This window comes from Parasteatoda tepidariorum, chromosome 3, assembly GCF_982258835.1.
Source record: "Parasteatoda tepidariorum strain Cologne lab strain chromosome 3, Ptep-v5.0, whole genome shotgun sequence".
Lineage (NCBI taxonomy): Eukaryota > Metazoa > Arthropoda > Arachnida > Araneae > Theridiidae > Parasteatoda > Parasteatoda tepidariorum.
Genome location: NC_141757.1, coordinates 24,046,674 through 24,069,683, shown reverse-complemented (window position 1 = coordinate 24,069,683; position 23,010 = coordinate 24,046,674). Strand labels below are relative to the sequence as shown.

Here is a 23,010-nt window from a genome sequence, read left to right as displayed (position 1 = left end):
GTTAATCTAAGATGAAAATAATATTTTATATTGTATTTTAATTACTAATGTGGTGTAGTTTTTTCTTTCATTATGAATATCAGGCTGCTCATGAGTTTATTAGACTTGCTGCATATTTTTATCAATTGAATTTCCGTTCATCAGTGTGTCTCCCTTCTCCCTGTTCACAGACAGATGCGAAGAAAATGGTGAAAAGAGGTATGACACTCATCATTTGCTGTTTTCATTTTTAATAATCAGCTTAACTTAATAATTCGGTAAAATTATGAATTCTAAGCATTCGCAATAAGACACTTTTCGTTTATTTTCAATATCGATTGTGCAATAATACTAATACAACTGTGCAATAATACTAATTAATTAGAATATTTAAGATTATGCCCTCGAAAAATTAAGATAGAGTCATAGTACGTTAAAATCTGATTATTAGACCAAAAGTTTTAATTTAGGGGTATTAACTTTTTTTTTCGCCCTGTACAACTTAGTCTCACAGGTAAAGATTGTTGTACCACTTTTATAATCTTAGTAAAATGTTTCTTAAAATTATTGGACTTAATTTTGTTTTTCTTTTCAGTGCTTGAATCTGCAGGTATAAAGCTTGAAATAAAGGTTCCCAATTGTGAAATAAAACAGGACTCTTTAACATTTAGCAGAAATGAAATTATTATAATGTGAGTATAAACTTCGTTGCCACTTATGCTGAAATTTCATGAAGAATGTTTGAATTATTCTGAGCCTCAATGTGAGGCAGGGATAATTTCAAAAAAGAAAAAAAAATGAAAGAATATAATAATTTTTGCAAATTCACTATAAATTACAAATGATAGTTTCTTATTTTAGCTATCCTTGATTGAAGAAAAAATATTGCCATCACTTTTTTATTTTCTTATGGTAGATGAAATCATCAATAAAACATATCATTTTGCACAGAGGCCTCCCTGATCAAGCGGTATCCCCCGCCAAACGCTGTGCAAAAGCGTGGAGGTAGCGGGTTCGAATCCCGTTGTTACCCTGGGTTCTATATTCAATGTATTGAAATGTCTTGGATATAAAAATCACCATATATGTATATAATTAAATATATACAAGATACCATGCTAGAAATCAGCTATTATCGTCCTCTCCTCATTTTGTCGATCCGAATTTCGCATGGTTAAAAATGACATCATTTCTAAAAACTTCAGGCACGATCTTTTAAATTATGTCAACAATCTAGTCAAGTTGCCCCGGGATAGCCTGGACGGTAGGACGCTGGGCTCATGTCCAAGAGTTCGGGGGTTCGAACCCCGCCGGCTGAAGACTCCCCGTGTAGTAAATGGTTGATGCTGCTCGTTAAAATTCCGTCGAGTCGCAAAGTCCTCCATGTTCTCATAACAAATCAATACCTCTGGGGGTACTGGATTGGAGATCGATCGTTCTCTGATTCAGGTCAAAATTACGATCTGTGGATGAATGAATGGATGTATGAATGGGTCAGTCTTATAAACAGGTGTGACGTATGGTGTGACGAAGACGACTTCTTGGTCATGTCATAGATGGCGCCACTGAAAAACAAGAATCGCACACTCTGCCTTAAATTTGCCCGGTTTCACCCCGCAGGCTTGCCAGTGTGGCAAGTGGCATTAGAACCAACCAAACATTTAGTCATGCAAAATCTTCCAAAACATTTTTTCCTGAAAAAAATTATAAAATTTTTTTTATATAGTGCTACTATAGAAGTGTTTCCATAACATTTGTTTGTGAGTCATAAAAAGTTGAGACCATTCGTGGTTTTTTTTTTTTTAATGCAATTTACTTTATTAAATCAACGCTAACATCATATTTTCTGACAGCTAAAAGGGTAAAAAATTGAAAAAGTTAAATATGCAGTAGCAAATTCAAAATTTGTGGCGATCGTAAAGTCCTAGTAATACAATATGTTAGAACCTTAAACATTTAATATCTGTTTATTTTTATTATTAGAAACTGGTTGAAAATAAAATAAGATAAATGTTATTATTATTATTTTTTTAAAAGAGAAAGCATTCCTCCACATCTAAATTTACCACAACAAAATCTTTCAAATTAATCTGTTACGGAAAACATCTTCTTCTTTTATTGGCATGACAGCTCTTTGTGGGCCAAAGCCTTCCCTAGAGCCATCCCCCATTCTGCTCTTTTCTTAGTAATTGTTCTCCAGTTAGTAATTCACAGGATTTTAAGATCCCCTTCCACACAGTCAAGCCATCTGATCTTAGGCCTACCTCTACTCTAGTACCAATTGTTTTGTAATTGACGATCTTAAATGTCAAGGATCTTAAATGTTCACTCAACAGGTCCATTCAACAGCCCATGGAACAGGAACGGGAACCATCTGCATAACAAATATATCTGCAGCTTTTTCCGATCTATCAATCACTGATACAGTAAATTCTAAATCTCGCAGTATGTTTCCCTAAATTATTTAAGATTTTAATTCGTTGCTCTAATTTTTCTATTTGCAATTTATTTACTGATATTGTAAGATATTGTAAGACTGATACTGTAAGTATTGTGTTGATACTGATACTTAATAAACTAAGCTGTTTTTTTCTTTCTTTCCTAGTGTCATTTTTGCCAGCTTTATAACAACGGCATTAATATCTACTCTTGTTGACGTTTACTTCAAAATAACACTTTCAACTAAGGGCTTATTGCTAAAAAAGCAAGGTAAGTCTTCCATATTTCTAAAATATTTTTAATTGAAATGTTTGCAAAATGTCTGCATTGAGTGTTTTAAATCTATATTAAAACACTAATTGCATTTAAGTGAGGGGCATACAACTATAGTTGGAAATAATAAAAGAAAAATAATTAGCAAATGGAAAAAGAAGTAAAAATAAATAAATGAAATGGCAACAAAAGTGATATAAAAGACAGTTTTTGTAATGAATACATGGAAAACAAGTCCTTTCAAATTAAACTATTTTAATTTCAAGGAAGTAAGAGTTGTTGTTGTTCATTTACGTCGCACTAGAGCAGCACAATGGGCTATTGGCGACGGTCTGGGAAACATCTCTGAGGATGATCCGAAGACATGCCATCACAATTGTGATCCTCTGCGGAGGAGATGGCACCCCCGCTTTAGTAGCCCGACGACCTGCACGCGAAATCGAGCACTTTACGGTAGAACAGTTTAACGAGGACCAATACCGCACACCCTCGGTCCTTAGGCAGGCTGATCCAAGTGGTCACCCACCCGCAAACTGACCGCAGCCAGTGATGCTTGACTTCGGTGATCTGCTGAGAACCGTGTCTTAACCCCTTGGGGACGGGTGATTCATTTGTACAAAATCAGAATCAAGTTGCAATTAAATAAAAAGCTGTAACTTAAATGTAGTCGTTGCTAATTTGACAGACTTACTTTGCTTTTTCTTTAATTATTGTTCGTTTAATCATATATATAATCAATGTTAGTTCAAAGTATAACTAAATAGTTTTATTTTGAACAAAGTAATGGTGAATTAAATAAATCAAACAATTATAACTCCGCCCACAAATAAACTGCTAAAGAATTACTTTGATTACCAGTTTTATATTTTTATCCTGATTGATACAGTTTCATGCTGTCACGTATTTGTGACAGTCGGCGCGAAAGGGTTAACGATCAGTCCACTGCGGGACCAAGGAAGTAAGAGACATCGTTTCCTGAACACCAATTATTGAAAGGATTTAATTAAAGTTTGCTGGCTCCACTGGCAACAGTGAGGGCAATCTCAAGAATCAGATTGTCATTGGGTCATTTCCATGACTCGGATCTTTTGGTATTCTAGTGGTAGCTACGTTAATGACTTAAATGTATTATTTTTTTTTATTCATTTAAACTTATTTTCGACGCCACTGTATATAAATGATTTAAACGTTCGTATGCAACGCCACTTTGCTCCCGCTTTCTCGTATCTACGCCATCAGTACCAGTCGCCCTAGAGCAGATTAACAGATTAAGAGGTCTGGTGCCCGTTAACGCTGGCAGGTATCTTGCCAAACACAGATCGTAGTCCCGCTTTCTCGTGGTGAAGTTTGGCGCAGCATGTCCGTTTTCGGATCTTGTGCTACTAAATCCCACATTCAATTCAGTTCAATTCTCGTGATGAAGCTTTTAAAATGTTAACATAATTACAAAATATTCTGAAAGCTTTTGTCGATAGCTAAATGTCTACCACTCTATAAAATTTTTTGCAAAAAGCGTAGAAGTTGGCAGTCGTGTATTTGTAATGGATATATGTAATCTAAAATCACAGTTAAAAAATTAAGAGAAAAGGAAAATAATTTTTTTAATATATTTTTATGTAATTATTTTTTTTTTAAATATAATTATTCAAAAAAATCTGCTGTTTTATATAATAGGATTGCGACGAACGAAGTAATAACGAAAAAAAATGATAGTTAAAGGTTTTCGTTAATATTTTCTTCACGGGTGGAATAACAACGCTTTTACTTGTATTATTCACCAATGCTTATTTCAAAATAATAATTATTCGAAAATGCTGTGAGCTAAAAAGAGTTGTTTCTAAAGCAACGTAACAGAGTAGCAGGTTTGAATCCCACCGTTTCGTCTGATGAATCTTAAGGTTGACCTTTTCGAACTTTACTGTTCGCATTTCAACGATAAGGGCTTAAAACTATAGTTTGTAATGAATGTTTGCATGGGACAGTAAGTAAATAAATAAAAAAAGGAATTAACTTATCTAATCGGTAATTAAAATTAATTATAGTTGCTATCATACATGATGGCGTGCACTGTCAGCTTTGCAGACAGTTATGTTAATGTGTTAAATGAATTTTTTTTTCCTTCTTTTTCTTAAACCATGAAGCCGTTATTATTATTTTTCTTCAGAATCATAATTCCTGAATTTAATGCGAAATAATATGTAGTAAAATAGATTTACATCTATGTATACGTTTTGAGCTTGGCCTTGCCCAAAAGAAGAAAAAGAAACTAATAAAAACTACATTACATTACTCAAGTTCAACTTTATATAAAGATGGTATTGGCCATATCATCTTTGTTTTATTGCTCAAGGGGGCGTAACCTATTCGCTATTCCATTGTACCCGGGCTGAGCCATTGCTGATCATTTGTTGGAGTGGGCGTTACTTTTTGGCAAAGCCAAGCATTAATGGTAGAGATGCAGTTTTTTCGGAGGATAACCACATAACCCGGTCTGAAGTTATAATTAATTGCTCATTGCTCTTCTAATTTTCAATTAGAAGAGCAATTAAAAGAAAAATTAGTTTACTCTAAGTAACTAATTTTTTTTAATTTTGAAGAAGTGTTTTAAAATGCATTACGTATTAATGGAAAATTATGCATGTTCAATGATCTGAATATGGGTACTTCAATTGAGCAACAATTCGCAACAGTTACTCATGACTACTTGATCAAGTTTAGCCCATCTAAAGCCAGTGACGTCTATGCTTACCCTGAAAATGGCGCAAAACGTCAATAGGGCGAAAAGCCACAGTTTTGTGAAAACGAAAAGAGTTTGCGGAATAAATTTTTAATATTTAAAAACTTACTCCAATGCTGCATTACCTGGGCCCATAAAAATTTGCAAAAACTGAGAACAAGGCAGTGATTTTGATAATTTTCATCTAGGTTGAAAATTGTCGCCAAGTTGGTAATTTTTAAAATAGTTTAATAACATATAAAATATTTAGGTTATTTGTTCTAAAGCCCAGATAATTTTTCACTACAAGATATAATTTTAAACCATCGCTATGTAAGGCACATAAACGGAGGCTTTTTCATTTTCCTTGGCGTGAGATATTCGAAATCCATGTTAAAATTTAAATAACATTAGGAATATTTCTTAATGTATTAAACTGCCCAAAGTAGAAATTAATACAATTTTGCAGGTCTGTGGATTAGATGTTTACTTTGTTTTTCCTGGTATGCAAATGGCAAGAACCTTTTAAAAAGAGATGATAACCCCGAGTCTATAAAAATATTTCATGGCATGAAAGTAATCACCATGCTGTGGATAATTTTGGGACACACTTATCATTATCTGAATAAGCAAGTTCTCAGTAAGTATTAAAAACTTATTAGTATTTATTTTTAAGGAATGAATATTATCTAATTTCAATTTGTTAGTTTTTACCGTGATTAAACGGCCTGCTAACTATCCTTTACGACAAGTTTATCAGTTATTATTAATCGAACAATTCTTGAATGTTAATTTTTTTTTATTCTATTGTACTCTCGAAACCTTTTTTTCAAACAACCACAGTGATTTGATGTTTTTAAGTCTTAAAGTTTTCGTGAAGCCAAAACAAAAGGTAAAGTTATGTTTTATGTTATCTGATTAAGCAAGTTCTCAATAAATATTAAAAACTAGTCATTGGTATTTATTTTTAAAGAATGAATATTATCTAATTTCAACTTTTTTTGTTTGGGTAAAAAAAGGCTTAACCGTCCACTCGTTCCGCTCATCAACCACTGTGATTGAAAGGCCCGCTTACTATTTTTTTCAACAAATTTATCAGTTAATATGAACCGAACACTTTTTCAGTAAGTACAGATAGTACAGCGAATCTCCCAGAGTAAGGACAGATAGTACAGCGAATGTAATGCCAGACTAGCCGTGGGAGGTTTACGTGTCTTTCCTCTCCATGTAACGCGAATTCGGGTTAATTTCATCAAAACGTCATCGATGAATCAAAAATTTCTCCCAATACTTGATCCTGGAGTTTTCTTGTCTTCTGGATTGGGTTCAAAGTTACAAGTCTACGGAGCAGAATATTGGTAGTCGTAAAATCAAAATTGGGTCAGCTGCTCAATGACGGCTATAAAATAAAATAAAGTATGTCTTAGAATTACACACCACACCCTTCATAATTTATAAATTTTTTTAATTTCTCTTATTAATAATCTCTTAATAATAAGTTTTAAGTTAATAATAAAAATTACGATATTTTCCCATAACTCTTTATAAGGCCGTGGTAAGTAAAATTCCCATCAACTTTTTTAATTCTTAAACATCGATGGGATGTTATTTTCCCGCCTGTGATTAAATCGACCATCTGCCATAATTTCAAAAAATACGAAGAAGAAAAAAGCAATGAATGAACAATAATCGGGATCTAGTTTCCTAGGTGCATTATACCTTTGTTCACTTGATCCAGTCCTTATGAAGATCTTAACATCGAATTAATAAAGTTGGTTTTTTATAAGCACAGACGTTGTAAGTTCATGACCAATTCTTTATAGTAAGCAAAATTTGGAATATTCCCTCATCCCGACAAAAACATTGATTTTAAAAATAAGGCTAAAAAATTTGATAGCTAAAAAATTTTCTTTTTATAAATCAATCCCAATATCAAAAATATTTTAACATAAAATTATAGGGAAAAAATGGCTTTAGAAAGGGTTAACATTATCAATGAATAAAATTTTGGCCTATATGAATGAAAGTTGCGAAAGTTTTTATTTAAGTGGCGAAATATCGGAATGATGAGAAATTAGTGAATCCGCGTTAAATGTCAAAATTTTAAGTGTATATGTTCATTAAATAAATGATCGCAAGAAACTAAAGCAGTAAGATATTACCTGATTAAAAACTCCATTCTCTCCTGAAATATATAAATAGGAAATAACAGTCGACATGTTTCAAGCGCTCAAAAACAGGCACCTATTTTCAAGACTTGCCAGACGTGAATGAGAAGAAACAAAAGTGATTTGGTATAAAACGTAAAGTAGCTAAAAAAAGTGGAAGAATTAAGGTGAGAAACAAAACTGGAAGAAACACAGTAGCCGAGAGAGAAAAATAGAAGGAAACAGAACAAGAAAAAACACGGTGGTGGAGGGGAGCAAATCAGAATAAAATGCATTTCCACACGCTATGGAGAGTTGGTGAAAAACTAATAATAAAAACATAGGATGATTGTTAACGTCATTAGTTTTTCACCACCTCTCCATAGGGCATGCAAATTCATTGCCCTGATTTTTCCCCCTCAGCCATTGTGCTTTTTTTTTTTCTGTTTTCATGTATTTTTCTCTCTCGACTACTGTGGTTTTTCTAGTTTTGTTTCTCACCTTTTTTGTTTTTCATTCGTTGTTGGTAACTTTTCGTTTTATATTCAAATTACTTTTGTTTCTTCCCATTCACGTCTGAAAAGTCTTGAAATTGAGCGCCTGTTTTTGAGCTATTAAAAGATGTCGACTATTATTTCCTATTTATATATTTCAGAAGCGAATGAAATTTTTAATTATGTAATGCACAGGTGCATGTTTTTGTTCCATTTTTGCCGGGAGCATTGACTTTTAATTTTAGAATGTTCCTAAATATTGTTACGGAGCAAAATGTCGTTTTAGTCAGATATTAATGATTAACTCTTTGTAGTGACTTTTAAAAATGTACCTTGACTTTATATATTTCTTTTTATTGTAACATGATAGGTTCTCTAGTGAAAATGAAGGAGACAGGAAAAGAAGTTCCATTCCAAATAATAGCAAACTGTTTCATTAGCGTTCAAACTTTTTTCTTCATCAGGTAAGATAAAACTTTTCTTCGACCTTTGTGTTGAATTTTTTTCAATGCTTCGATTAAACCACAAGTGAAAGTATTTCACTCTAAATTTTCCCCTTTTTCTTCAGAATGCATAATTTCTTTTCTTCCCTCTCCCTATTGAAAATTTGCTAAATTTCACCTTTTTTTTTAATAAAAAAAAAAGGCTTTATATAATAATCTTATATACTTGATATTTTTTACTTGATACTTGATTCTCTTCTTATAACAATAGATTTGATATTTTTTTCTGTTTCATCAAAATCGTCTTTTAATGGAATTGTTCTAAGTGCCATTGATATATTTTATTTTTTACTTTCAAAAGAAAAGAAAAAAACTTTAACAGAAGTTGCTTTCACTTCCTGTAGAAAACCCAAAGCAGAGCATAAGTTATTTGTCTGCAACAATTGTTCGTCAAGTCTTTAAGAGTAGTTATTTTACATAAAATTTTAAAAAAGTTATAAAAAATAAAATGATAAAACTGACACCTCCCAACTATATACAGAAATCATGCATATTATTACTAATAGCTGCCTTGCTCTGAATTATTATCCTCAAACCTCTCATCAAACCTAATTTGACAGACTTACTTTGCTTTTACTTTAATTATTGTTAGTTTAATCATATACATAATCAATGTTAATTCAAAGTATAACTAAATAGTTTTATTTTGAACAAAGTAATGGTGAATTAAATAAATCAAACAATTATAACTCCGCCCACAAATAAATTCCTAAAGAAATACTTTACCATTTTTATCTTTTTACCCTGATTGATACGGTTTTATGCTGGCACGTATTTGTGACAGTCGATGTGAAAGGGTTAATGAACTAGAAACAGAAAGAACAAATATAGCTTTAAACAAAGTAGACAAGAAGATTGATGTATGTTTTAAGTTGAAGTTGGTGTTTTTTACATTCGCCACGGATCTGCAAGTTAAAATTGTATCCGCTGGCCTGACAAGGACAAGGGCCGTAGTTTGCCCAACTCCGATCTAATCTAATCTAATATTATTATTACACATAACCCAGTATCACGTGGTATCCTTTGGATACAGGATTACATTTTTAATAGACTATCAATTGAGATAGCCGCCAATTCCAATCATTTATTAGATATTTAAAAACCGAATATTTTTTTTTCTAAAAAATACTGGTATATATAAAATATATATATATATTACTTTAAGAGTTTTACAAGTATCATGTATAGTGCGCAAAATAGTATGAAACGGACCTCCCCGAATAACTTTTGGATCTAATGATTGAATCTTCATGTTCTAGGACTCAATCTTAATGGCTTGATGGGGTCACCTCAAATATGCCAACTAATAAGTGCAGACGATATTTTAAGTTACGAAATCAGACAACAACAAAAAAAAGCATACTTTCTTTGATTAAACATACCGTTTTATAGATGGATTCGAATTTCTGATCCCCAAAATATAGGAGGTAGCCGAAATCTGGGATATATGTTCCCATAATTTGGTCAGAAGAGCGATCCAAAGAACAATTTTGGACAAAGAACAAAGAAAAGTTTGGATCAATTAATGTTTATTTTACTTTTTACGTATTTCGCCATATCTTGAGAACTTTTTAAGCGAATTGAAAAATTTTTGCACGTACTTTTAAAATTTGATCAAAAGATAATTCTATGCAAGACATAAATTTTAATAAGTATTTCTTATTTTTCATTATGTTATTAAATAACAGTCAAAAAAGATTTGAATTGTAAGGTATACAATTTTTTGCATGATTTTAAAGTATGTAATTTTACATGGCAAAATTCAAAATCTGAGCGAAATCGATTAAATAGTTCGTGAGAAATCAAATCTTAAATATATGACTTCTTAAGGTGTAATCCTATTGCCGTCTAGCAGTCTAAAAGACTTTTTCGTGGTTTTCCTTTGCGTGCAATGCAAAATTTGATTATTTTAATTTAATCTTAGATAGGTTATTTTTATTGCTTTCATAAATATAATTGTTCTTCGATACTTAAATTGCGACTTATTTTGCTTCGTGGGTTGAGTTAAAAAGAAGAGCTTTTCGTTAAATTCAGAGAGATGACATCCTACCTATTATAGATAATAATAATAAAAAATGGTTATTTATAAAAAATAATTTCCTTGAGATAATTATGTAATTAGCTGAAACAATCCGCCAAACAATCTGAAAATTTTTTTCGTGGTTTTCCTTTGCGTGTAACAAAATGTGATTATTTTATTTTAATCTTAATTAAAATTAATTATTCTTATAACTTTCATAAATATGAATGTATTCCGACTTACTTTGATAACTAAACTTACTTGCGACTTACTTACTTTGTCTTATGGGCGACTTACTTTGTCTTTGTCTTAAAAGTAAGAACAGCGTTTCATTATATTCACAAAAATTATAAAAAAAATAATTGATTATTAAAAAATAACTTTTTAAAGATAATTTAAAGGTTGTGTTAAAAGTAAGAACAGCGTTTCATGACATTCACAAAGATGACAGGCCATCTATCAAGAATGATAAAAAATAATTGATTATTAAAAAATAACTTTTTTGAGATAATTTATGGGTTGTGTTAAAAGTAAGAACAGCGTTTCATGACATTCACAAAGATGACAGGCCATCTATCAAGGATGATAAAAAATAATTGATTATTAAAAAATAACTTTTTTGAGATAATTTATGGGTTGTGTTAAAAGTAAGAACAGCGTTTCATGACATTCACAAAGATGACAGGCCATCTATCAAGGATGATAAAAAATAATTGATTATTAAAAAATAACTTTTTTGAGAAAATTTAAAGGTTGTGTTAAAAGTAAGAACAGCGTTTCATGACATTCACAAAGATGACAGGCCATCTATCAAGGATGATAAAAAATAATTGATTATTAAAAAATAACTTTTTTGAGATAATTTATGGGTTGTGTTAAAAGTAAGAACAGCGTTTCATGACATTCACAAAGATGACAGGCCATCTATCAAGGATGATAAAAAATAATTGATTATTAAAAAATAACTTTTTTAAGATAATTTATGGGTTGTGTTAAAAGTAAGAACAGCGTTTCATGACATTCACAAAGATGACAGGCCATCTATTAAGGATGATAAAAAATAATTGATTATTAAAAAATAACTTTTTTGAGATAATTTATGGGTTGTGTTAAAAGTAAGAACAGCGTTTCATGACATTCACAAAGATGACAGGCCATCTATCAAGGATGATAAAAAATAATTGATTATTAAAAAATAACTTTTTTAAGATAATTTATGGGTTGTGTTAAAAGTAAGAACAGCGTTTCATGACATTCACAAAGATGACAGGCCATCTATCAAGGATGATAAAAAATAATTGATTATTAAAAAATAACTTTTTTAAGATAATTTATGGGTTGTGTTAAAAGTAAGAACAGCGTTTCATGACATTCACAAAGATGACAGGCCATCTATCAAGGATGGTAAAAAAATGATTGATTATTAAAAAATAACTTTTTTAAGATAATTTATGGGTTGTGTTAAAAGTAAGAACAGCGTTTCATGACATTCACAAAGATGACAGGCCATCTATCAAGGATGATAAAAAATAATTGATTATTAAAAAATAACTTTTTTAAGATAATTTATGGGTTGTGTTAAAAGTAAGAACAGCGTTTCATGACATTCACAAAGATGACAGGCCATCTATCAAGGATGATAAAAAATAATTGATTATTAAAAAATAACTTTTTTAAGATAATTTATGGGTTGTGTTAAAAGTAAGAACAGCGTTTCATGACATTCACAAAGATGACAGGCCATCTATCAAGGATGGTAAAAAAATGATTGATTATTAAAAAATAATTTTTTTAAGATAATTTATGGGTTGTGTTAAAAGTAAGAACAGCGTTTCATGACATTCACAAAGATGACAGGCCATCTATCAAGGATGATAAAAAATAATTGATTATTAAAAAATAACTTTTTTAAGATAATTTATGGGTTGTGTTAAAAGTAAGAACAGCGTTTCATGACATTCACAAAGATGACAGGCCATCTATCAAGGATGGTAAAAAAATGATTGATTATTAAAAAATAACTTTTTTAAGATAATTTATGGGTTGTGTTAAAAGTAAGAACAGCGTTTCATGACATTCACAAAGATGACAGGCCATCTATCAAGGATGATAAAAAATAATTGATTATTAAAAAATAACTTTTTTAAGATAATTTATGGGTTGTGTTAAAAGTAAGAACAGCGTTTCATGACATTCACAAAGATGACAGGCCATCTATCAAGGATGATAAAAAATAATTGATTATTAAAAAATAACTTTTTTAAGATAATTTATGGGTTGTGTTAAAAGTAAGAACAGCGTTTCATGACATTCACAAAGATGACAGGCCATCTATCAAGGATGATAAAAAATAATTGATTATTAAAAAATAACTTTTTTAAGATAATTTATGGGTTGTGTTAAAAGTAAGAACAGCGTTTCATGACATTCACAAAGATGACAGGCCATCTATCAAGGATGGTAAAAAAATGATTGATTATTAAAAAATAATTTTTTTGAGATAATGAGCATTCAGCTTTAATCATAATGCCGGTGAAAGCTATCTGAAAAAAATCCTCCTGGTTTTTTCTTTTGCGTGTAACGCGAAATTTGCTACTTATAATTTCAATTTAATCTTGATTAAAATAGATAATTTTTAAAACATTCTTAAGAATGGTCTACTCCGATATTTAAATTGCTTTGATTTCAGGGATTAGTTAAGATGTTTTCGTGTATTAAGTGTCACGCAAAATATGTTTCTTTAAAAAATATATTTTTGCTTCTTCTTAGTTTTCTTTAAAAAAAAAAAACATTCAAAAAGGCAGCAATAGTTACATAAATCATGCGTAATGCTATCTTTCTTCCTTGTTAAAACTACAAAAGAAGAGCATTTGATTAATTGCAATTGACTAGAAGGGTAGATAGTCATTTGCGAATAAAAATAAATGTTTTGATAGAAGTTCAAAATACAGAGAGAACATGGAAAGAATTACAGAATAATGAAAAGATAATAGGAGAAATTTTAAAAATAAAATCGAGTAAAATAACATTAAAAATATATATATATATATATGGAAATCCGAAGAAAAAAAGACATAATTTCTTCATCAGCTCACACGATTATATCTGCAAAAAGGAGTGCTTTCTAATATTGTATCAATCTAGCCAAAGCATCACAAAACAAACATCACATCACAATACAAAATAGAACACATTATGTAATAAATATCACGTAAAGAAATAGAAAATAAAATGTAAAGAAAAAACAGAACAAGACACATTACGAAATTTATAAAGCGAGTAACGAATTCAAATGAACGAACTAGGACAGTTAACTTTCAATAATGATTTAAAATATTTTTGAAATAATATTGCCATATTATAAAATATGAAAACAGAAGCGCAAATTGAATTAAAACCGTAAATGCAGGGATTTTGTTATATAGCGCGTTCTTACTGTAGTACTGAAGCGCGTTTGATTTGTTAGTTACCAAGGATCGGCCCGAAATTGGATGTGCGCAATGTAATAATATTATACTGGATAATTTAAAGAAGTTTATAATGAATAAGGTTGACATTTAATTATACAATTGTAATGATTTTAGAAAATTAACATTTATTTAAGTAAATATTGGCCCATGTCCAAGAGTTCGTGGGTTCGATCCCCGCCGACAGAAGACTCCCCGTGCGGTAAAGGGTGACTGATGCACGTTAAATCTGTCGAGTCACAAAAGTCCTCCATGTTCTCATAACAAATCAAACCTCTGGGGGTCCAGAAGCTTCCATGTCTTATGGATTGGTTCAAAATTACGAGGCTACAGAGTTGAACATTAGTAGCCGTAAACTGGAAGACAACTGCCAGGCGGAGGCAGGCCTGGAGGAAGTTGATTGAGAAGGCCAGGGCCCACCCGGGGCTGTCGTGCCATTGAGGAAGGAAGGAAACCCAAAATTGGGTCGGCTGTTCAACGACGGTTATAAAATAAAATACATTAGTTCCTGAGGTGTGATGGCTCAGGGGATAGAGCGTTCGCCTCCCAATGAGATGAACCGGGTTCGAATCCACATCCAGCTTGCACCAACAGCAGTGCTGACGTAAAACTTTCCTCAGCGGTAGACGGATCATGGGTTAGAGTAACCCTTGTCATCCGGCTGTTCAACGACTTTTATGATATGTTAGTCCCTGACCAGTGGGCACCGCATGCCTCCATCTGTACATTTGCCCTTGAGCTACTGGGTCTATGAGCAATGTATTGCTGTAGTTGAAAGGAATTCCACAGGAAAACTCTGCTGTGCTCATCGAATACTCTTATTAATTTCATAATTTTAATTCTTTTCTGTGTACCATATGGTATACCTCTACAAAAAAGTACAAGCGATCGTTTATGACAGAATCTTTCAACCCAGAATTGATCTTAATTAAATTTGATAAATATTAAAAAAAATGTTGTATTATTCATGCCAATTCGAATAAAGGTTACTTTTAGAAACACTAAATGTATTACTTATTTGAATTAAAATATACCTAAATTAATCATTATTTGTGTTTAAATTCGCTTCATTCGTTTGTAATATTTATACATTTAATATGCGTGATTTTTCTACAGTCAGTACAAAAGCGGAGATATTTAGAAATCTTTACAAAAGTAGGCGTTTCTTTTATCCAGCTTAATTTTACTTTCCTTCCAAGGCAACTTGTAAAACTTACACATTTTATATCAGGAATGAGATCACAATGTGAAGTAACACCTACTTTTTTCTCAAAACTTTACTCGGAAAGGCGAACGCATTTTATCTTCGCGATAAAACTGCTTAAAATTTTGAAACAGGACTTTTCAGGATGTCTTAAAATTTTACTACAAATGTTAATCAATAGTCTAGATAGCAATATCAGTTGCTTAAATTGGTATAGGCAAAAATTATTTGCTTGTACAGATGAAACCTTTAATAAATTTTATAACTGCTAAACTATTAAAACAGACAACTTTTTGTTTTATTTTCATTAGATTCAGCGTAATGATAATCATAGTTAACGATACCTTACTTGCCTAGATAGCTATGTTAGACAAGTAGACATGTATACGTAAAAAAAATGTAATTTTTATACATGAAACTTAAATAATTTCAGAAATATTGCTCACTCTATTTACCGAAAAAAAATAGGAAAAATACCAGATTGTAGTCATTTAAATTTACCCCCTTATACTTTTAAAAAGGGAATAATAAAATGCCCTTATATCTCAAAATCATTTTCATATCAGTGATAATCATTTTTGTACTATATAAGTGAATGTACTACTATTTATACTATGCAATACAAAACAAATGAAATAAAAATATGACCACCGAAGCCGACGTCTTCAGGGGGTACCGGCCCCGGTAGCCATTAAAAACAAAACCATTTCTATTTGAGGGAGAAGCAAAAGCTTAAAATATCTCCCTCAGTACCCCGATGGTTTTGTATAGAGGTCCAGGAAAAACAAGATACATTCAAAAGAATAAACAAATTACGAAAAGAAAATCAATAAAAATCATCAGAAAAATAAAAACTCACAGTCACAGGTCAAGAATCAACTTCAAAAGCAAGTGGAGGAAAAGAAAACACTAAAAACTGAAAAACAACGCCCCCTATAATAATGCGCAGGAGAAGTTTAAAAATGAAATGAAAAAGGTCAGGGGAAGGAGATACGTAGATAAATTAATAGAATGCTTAACTGGGGCTGCTCAGTTAAGACTAGAATTGCGCCCTGTTAAAAGAAAAAATATATAAAAACTTAAAAACCATCAATCATTTTTTTAATTAAAAAATTAACATTACAAAAATTAAAAGGAAAATCATTTTTACTCAAATTATTTAAAAAATTATCCACAGCTTCCCGAAAACTTTCAACATTATTAAAAATTTTCTTGATCCTAACTAATTGCGAAAAAACAAGATTTTTGAATATTTTACTACACAAATTAGTTTTAAAGTTGCAGAAAAAAATAACATTAAAATTAAAGGCTTTTCTTTTATCAAACACACCAATTTTAATAAAATTGTTAACAATATCAATTTTAAAATCTAAATATTCAATATTAAAGCAATTTTCATTAGTTTTTTTCAGGACCAAATCACCAGGATAAATAGTATAAATAAAATTATAATCGTCACAATTAAACAAAATCAAATCATCAATGTATCGGAAAGCATTAAGTACTTTATGTTCAAGAAATTTAGCCTCGAAAAAGTGCAAAAAAATGTTGGCAAAAGCCCCAGAAAAGGAATTACCTTGTGGAATTCCAATAATTTGTTTATAAAAATCTAAACCATTAAAAAGAACATTCTCAAAAAGATTAAACTTGCATAAATCTAACCAGTTAAACCTATCAATTTTTTCATCAAATAAATACTTGTCATAAATACCTTCACAAATCTCAATAATTTTTTCATGTGGTATGCTGGTATACAAATTTTCAAAATCAAAAGTGTTAATGCTGGAAATATCATTACTTTCAATAAAATCCAAAACTTCAACATTACTTTCAATAATAATATTTTTCTCTTTTTTAATTTTAAGCAAAATAATTTTTAAAAAACAAAAAAACCTTTTACTAATATCAGAACTAACTATTAGTAACACATGCTATAAACCTAAATTTAATCGGATTTTTATGAAATTTAACTATTGGAAATAAATATGGAAATGTAATCCTATTTAATTTAAATTTTAATTTTTTACTAAATGCAATAATTCTTTTTTCAATAACTTTTTTATCTTCTTTTAACTTTAAATAGGTATTATTTGCTTTATATTCCCCAATAATCAATTTTTTAAAAAAATATTTACACATAATACAGAAATTATTTGAAGCTTTATCTACAACAGTAACAATGAATTTATCCTTAAGATTTTTAATTTTTCTAGATAAATCATAATCAATAAAAGTACCTTTAGGAAATGAACTAAAACTGGTATTAAATAAATTAAATTTAACCCTCTCAATAATTTTAGCTTTCCACTCAGAAAAACCTTCAACAGGCCAATGATATTTTCTGGAAATTTTTGCAATAAATAAATCTAGATCTTTTTTAATGGATAAAATAAAATCTTTTTTCATCTTAACTCTGGTTCTAAATTTTGAACCCTTACTTAAAATGCTAATTAAATCCTGATCACCCACAATTTCCAAATTTCCGGTAATAACATGTCCATAATCATTATCAATAAATTTTGAAAAACCCTCCTCATTACAATAACAATCAGATTTAGAAATACAATTAAGATTTCGACTTAAAAAATTATAATTACACACCTTTTTCCTAAGTGTAGAAGAATATTTAAAAGCAGCAGTAACCCTAATTTGTTCTAAAGGAAAGAAATCAGAAAGACCATGAATAATCTGTGGTAACTTAGCATTTTCAAAATTCTTATCATGAAAATTAATCGTACAAAAAACCCTTTCGACTTTAGAAACATTATTAAAAAGCAAATTAGTTTTATTGACACCAATTTTTGATTTAATTAAATCCAAAACTATAAATTTAACAAGTTCAGTATCAAATTTAATTTTAGAACCAAATTTAATAAGGAAATTTTTTAAAACTTTATTTTTAAAACCAAAAATATATTTCCTAATAGTGAAAATATTATTCAAATTAACAGGTAAGTTACAAAAATTCGAAAACTCATCAAACTCAATAAATTTACCCTTACCTTTTCCACCTCCCCTTTTACTTCTAAATTTTGAATCACAAACACCAGGAAAATCAAAAACTTTTAATTTATTATAAATACAAAAAGTACTTAATGCTTTCCGATACATTGATGATTTGATTTTGTTTAATTGTGACGATTATAATTTTATTTATACTATTTATCCTGGTGATTTGGTCCTGAAAAAAACTAATGAAAATTGCTTTAATATTGAATATTTAGATTTTAAAATTGATATTGTTAACAATTTTATTAAAATTGGTGTGTTTGATAAAAGAAAAGCCTTTAATTTTAATGTTATTTTTTTCTGCAACTTTAAAACTAATTTGTGTAGTAAAATATTCAAAAATCTTGTTTTTTCGCAATTAGTTAGGATCAAGAAAATTTGTAATAATGTTGAAAGTTTTCGGGAAGCTGTGGATAATTTTTTAAATAATTTGAGTAAAAATGATTTTCCTTTTAATTTTTGTAATGTTAATTTTTTATTTAAAAAAATGATTGATGGTTTTTAAGTTTTTATATATTTTTTCTTTTAACAGGGCGCAATTCTAGTCTTAACTGAGCAGCCCCAGTTAAGCATTCTATTAATTTATCTACGTATCTCCTTCTCCTGACCTTTTTCATTTCATTTTTAAACTTCTACTGCCCATTATTATAGGGGGCGTTGTTTTTCAGTTTTTAGTGTTTTCTTTTCCTCCACTTGCTTTTGAAGTTGATTCTTGACCTGTGATTGTGAGTTTTTATTTTTCTGATGATTTTTATTGATTTTCTTTTCGTAATTTGTTTATTCTTTTGAATGTATCTTGTTTTTCCTGGACCTCTATACAAAACCATCGGGGTACTGAGGGAGATATTTTAAGCTTTTGCTTCTCCCTCAAATAGAAATGGTTTTGTTTTTAATGGCTACCGGGGCCGGTACCCCCTGAAGACGTCGGCTTCGGTGGTCATATTTTTATTTTATTTCATTTGTTTTGTATTGATACTTTTTTCTGAAATTTCTGCTGCTTCTTAGCGCGTTTTTTTTCAAAGAAGTTTTATCCTTTTGATCTCAATTATTTGTGTTTTCTTTCAGTATTATACTATGCAAGTTATATTTGTAAGTGAATTGTTTAGAACTATTAATAGTTGCTAAATAAAGATTACAATATTCATAAAATTAACAAATATCAATTAATATTCTACAAACTCTGTGATTTCGTTTTTCTCCCATTACGAACAGCGTTGTGAAAGTATGAGATAATAGCGTCAAACGGAAAAACAAAATAATATTAACCAAAAGTCAAGATAAATAATAAAGTATGGTAACCCGTTACGAAAAACTGTTCGAGCAACCTATATTAAGCAACCCTATCGGCAACTTCAAACCTCGAAATTGCCATTTGAGTTGAGGATAGAGTGGAGGTTACGCTTACGGTTGCTCATAATTTTCTGTCGTGCGATATCCGTATAAGATTTATGTCTGGCAACATGTAATCTCTCTATCTTTTTCCACTTTATTTGTGATTTTCACCTGAATTAGTATTGAAAACGATCCAGTTTGAACTATAGGGTAGAATTTCTGATTCTTAATTAAAAGAATAAAAACAAAAATATCGCACAAATGATGAAATTCTCTTTTATTCACAACTCAAGAAGTATTTATGGGATATCTCTGGTCCCATATCTCAAAAATAAAACTCATCAACTTAATGCATAATAATATTAAAAGTGAAAAAAAGAATTCTAAAAAAAATATCAAACAGCAGCGGTCGCCACAGCAACGCATGCAATGACGAAGCAAGAGCACTGTTTACTATTACTCTCGAATAAGGCTCCTATACTATCAATTCAGGGGCTCTACTCTTGAACACAGTTGAAAAGTGTGATGACGTCGAAATAAGGTGCGAACGCCATCAAACCCAAAACAACACCCATTTTGCCAATGTGTAATAAAAACCTTGTCTGGAGCTTAATGAATTATGCGATTCGCAAATTTAAGTACTTACTCTAGGATTTGCTTACTGCGTAACTTCGTTTCAGGCATTTATTGTCTTTTCTATTTGTATTAACGAACAAGCAAGTAACCTAAGAGGTTACTGAAATGAAAATTAACAATTCATATGCTAACATTAAAAAATGAGTGGAAAAGACATAATAGGACAAAAGAGAATGCACATATCAGAGAACAAAGCCAAGTTAAGCCTACTAAAGTGGTGATTTCTACCAGAATATGATTACCATCTCTCTCTCTCTCTCTCTCTCTTTTTTTTTTTTAAATGGAAATGTATAAAATATTGGAAACATTATTCAGTTAAAATGTATTAAAAGGGAATAAAGGGTAAAATAACCAATGGATGAGAGCAAATTTGTATTTATAAATTTGTTTACTTATTTGTTTTGATAAGCCAAAATCTGGTGTTCGGCACCATCGCCTCTTAGGGTGAACAAAAATAAGCCGTCAGGGACTTTGTAATCGGAAAAGAACAGTATTTTTTAGTATCTTCTCTTCTGATTTGTTTTTGCTTACTTCTGTCTTAAAATGGCCATCCATTTCTGCCACTTTAATACTCTTATCTAATTTCAGTGCCGTGCTTCTTAGTTACAGAGTAACAAAGATGAAGGAAAGAAAAATAAATATATTTCTCTACATTTTCCGTAGAATTTGGAGGTAAGCGAGAGAAAAAAATTCTTTATTAAAAATTCACAACTTTTTTGCTTAGAAAGCTATAATAAATAGGTACTTTTCGGTTAACTGAACGCAAACAAATTCAACTATTTACATGATTTTTTAAGTGTTTAAAAAAATAAATAAAAAAAATTGGAGAGATCTACATTTTTTGGCGACTTGTAGTCAAACGTGTAGCGTATTATGTAGCTTGTTCCAGCCTCACCGAAAAGTACAATCAAATACTTTTTGAATAAAAAGGAAATTGAAGTTTAAGAGGAGCCTTAGTACCTAGAAATGATATGCCGAAAGGTTAATAAGCAAAGTAATATTAATAAGTCGACCGCCCTGTGTAGGGGTTAGGGAACTATTCTTGCATCAGAAAGATTCTGGGTTCGAATACCGGGCAAGGCATGGATATTCTTTCATTCTCTGTACTATCTGTCCTTAGTGTGTAAACAACATTTATCCACCTAATATGGTGCCCCTGAAAGAGTGGCCAACAAATCTGCCCTTCAGATACCTGTATGACGACAGGTCATTCTCCAGGTGGGCATTGGAAAAAAAATAGTAATAATAATAACTAAGTACAATGACAATTTGCGCAGCCCACCCACTCCACTGCATGAGTTCAGAAAACTTCAAAAGAGCTTTTATCCAAGTCAGTCAGACTCTTAGCTCGAACAAATGTTCATTAATTGAATACTAATTTAAACTGTTTGTTAAAGTACGTATGGTTTATTGACTTTATTACATAGTATTTTTGTCGCAAACAGTTTTATGGTTTCATATTTCAATTTTTAAAACGAGCTATTCTCACAAAATAGGAAAATTAAAAAATGTAGAAAATTACTTATACATTACTTTAACTGGAATAGACAGTATTATAAACATACACACTCGGTTATATGATAGACAGCGTAACAAGTTAACCTATAAAACGGGCCGGGCCAGCTTAGTTGGTAGGACGTTGGACTCGAGTTCGTGAGAACGGGAGTTCGAATCTCACCTCGTGTATTAAATGGTGACTGTTACACGTTAAATCTCGGGGTCACAAAGTCTTCCAAGTTCCAATAATTAATCAATACCTCTAGGAGTACTGAATTGGAGATTAATCATTCTCTGGTTTAAGTCAAGATTAAGATCTGTGGATAAAGGAATGCGTCGGCTCTGTAATACAGGCTGAGCCATGTGGATGTGGCCGAAATTGTATTCTTGAGCAAAGTTGGTAAACAAAAACCTACCCTCTGCCTTAAATTCGCTTGGTTTCCCAAGCAGGCTTACTGGGATTGGCAAGTGACAACAGAAACAACAACATATAAAACAATTTAATTCGAAATTTTTTATTCATATTTTCTGTATAACAAATAATACAGTATTAGTAAAGCTTTTTCTGAAGAATAAAGCTTTGTCAGTAAGTCAGTTCTTTTTTAATACAACATTTTTTTGTGAATAAATCGAAAAAGATTTTGTGATTATGGATAACTTAATGCCAAACTAGGGGATTTAAGAGGTCTATGCAACTAATTGCAGCAAACTTATGTCATCATGTTGTAATTACAGGTTGACTCCTCCCTTAATGTTTGTTATTGCGGGTGTCATTCTTTTACCGAATATGGGATCAGGTCCGGCTTGGAAAGAAACAGTCGCAGATGGTTTGTCAAGAAACTGTAAAGTGAACTGGTGGACAAATCTATTATACTTTAACAATTTCATCGCAAAAGATGAAATGGTAAGTATCGAGATTAAACCGACATGCTTTATGACGTTTCTTTGAAAATAGCATTCAATGACCAGAAATAGGTGGTTAGAAACTCGAGAAATTTTGTACATGACCTAACACTTTGCCATCCTGATACTTTTAAAAAGCCAATCGAACTATTGCATCCACTTGCATTTAGAAAAGCATAAATGATAAAGGAGAAACCGGTATCTAACATAAATAAACTATCATTACCATTAACGCAAATCTACAACCGCAATAACCTTATTACATTTAAACAAAATTTGTAGTTCAGTTCTAACTAGTTATTGGGAGGAGCAAAGATAAACCTTGGAAAATTCTATGTGTTTTGATTAGCTAATCACCATCGCTTTTAAATATTTTTTGCAATATTGAAAG

At 30.8% G+C, this 23,010-nt stretch overlaps 1 protein-coding gene across 1 annotated transcript in view; it reads left to right on the top strand.

The window, feature by feature from the left end:
* Nucleotides 1–23,010, top strand: part of LOC139425143 (nose resistant to fluoxetine protein 6-like) — a 78,605-nt gene that overhangs the window by 33,358 nt on the left and 22,237 nt on the right. Inside the window, exons 3-9 of the mRNA XM_087160043.1 lie at nt 84–198; nt 575–671; nt 2,585–2,688; nt 5,877–6,047; nt 8,419–8,512; nt 20,808–20,891; nt 22,452–22,620. Of these exons, the coding sequence (XP_087016169.1) occupies nt 84–198; nt 575–671; nt 2,585–2,688; nt 5,877–6,047; nt 8,419–8,512; nt 20,808–20,891; nt 22,452–22,620 (834 nt within the window). The remainder of the gene's footprint in view (nt 1–83; nt 199–574; nt 672–2,584; nt 2,689–5,876; nt 6,048–8,418; nt 8,513–20,807; nt 20,892–22,451; nt 22,621–23,010) is intronic.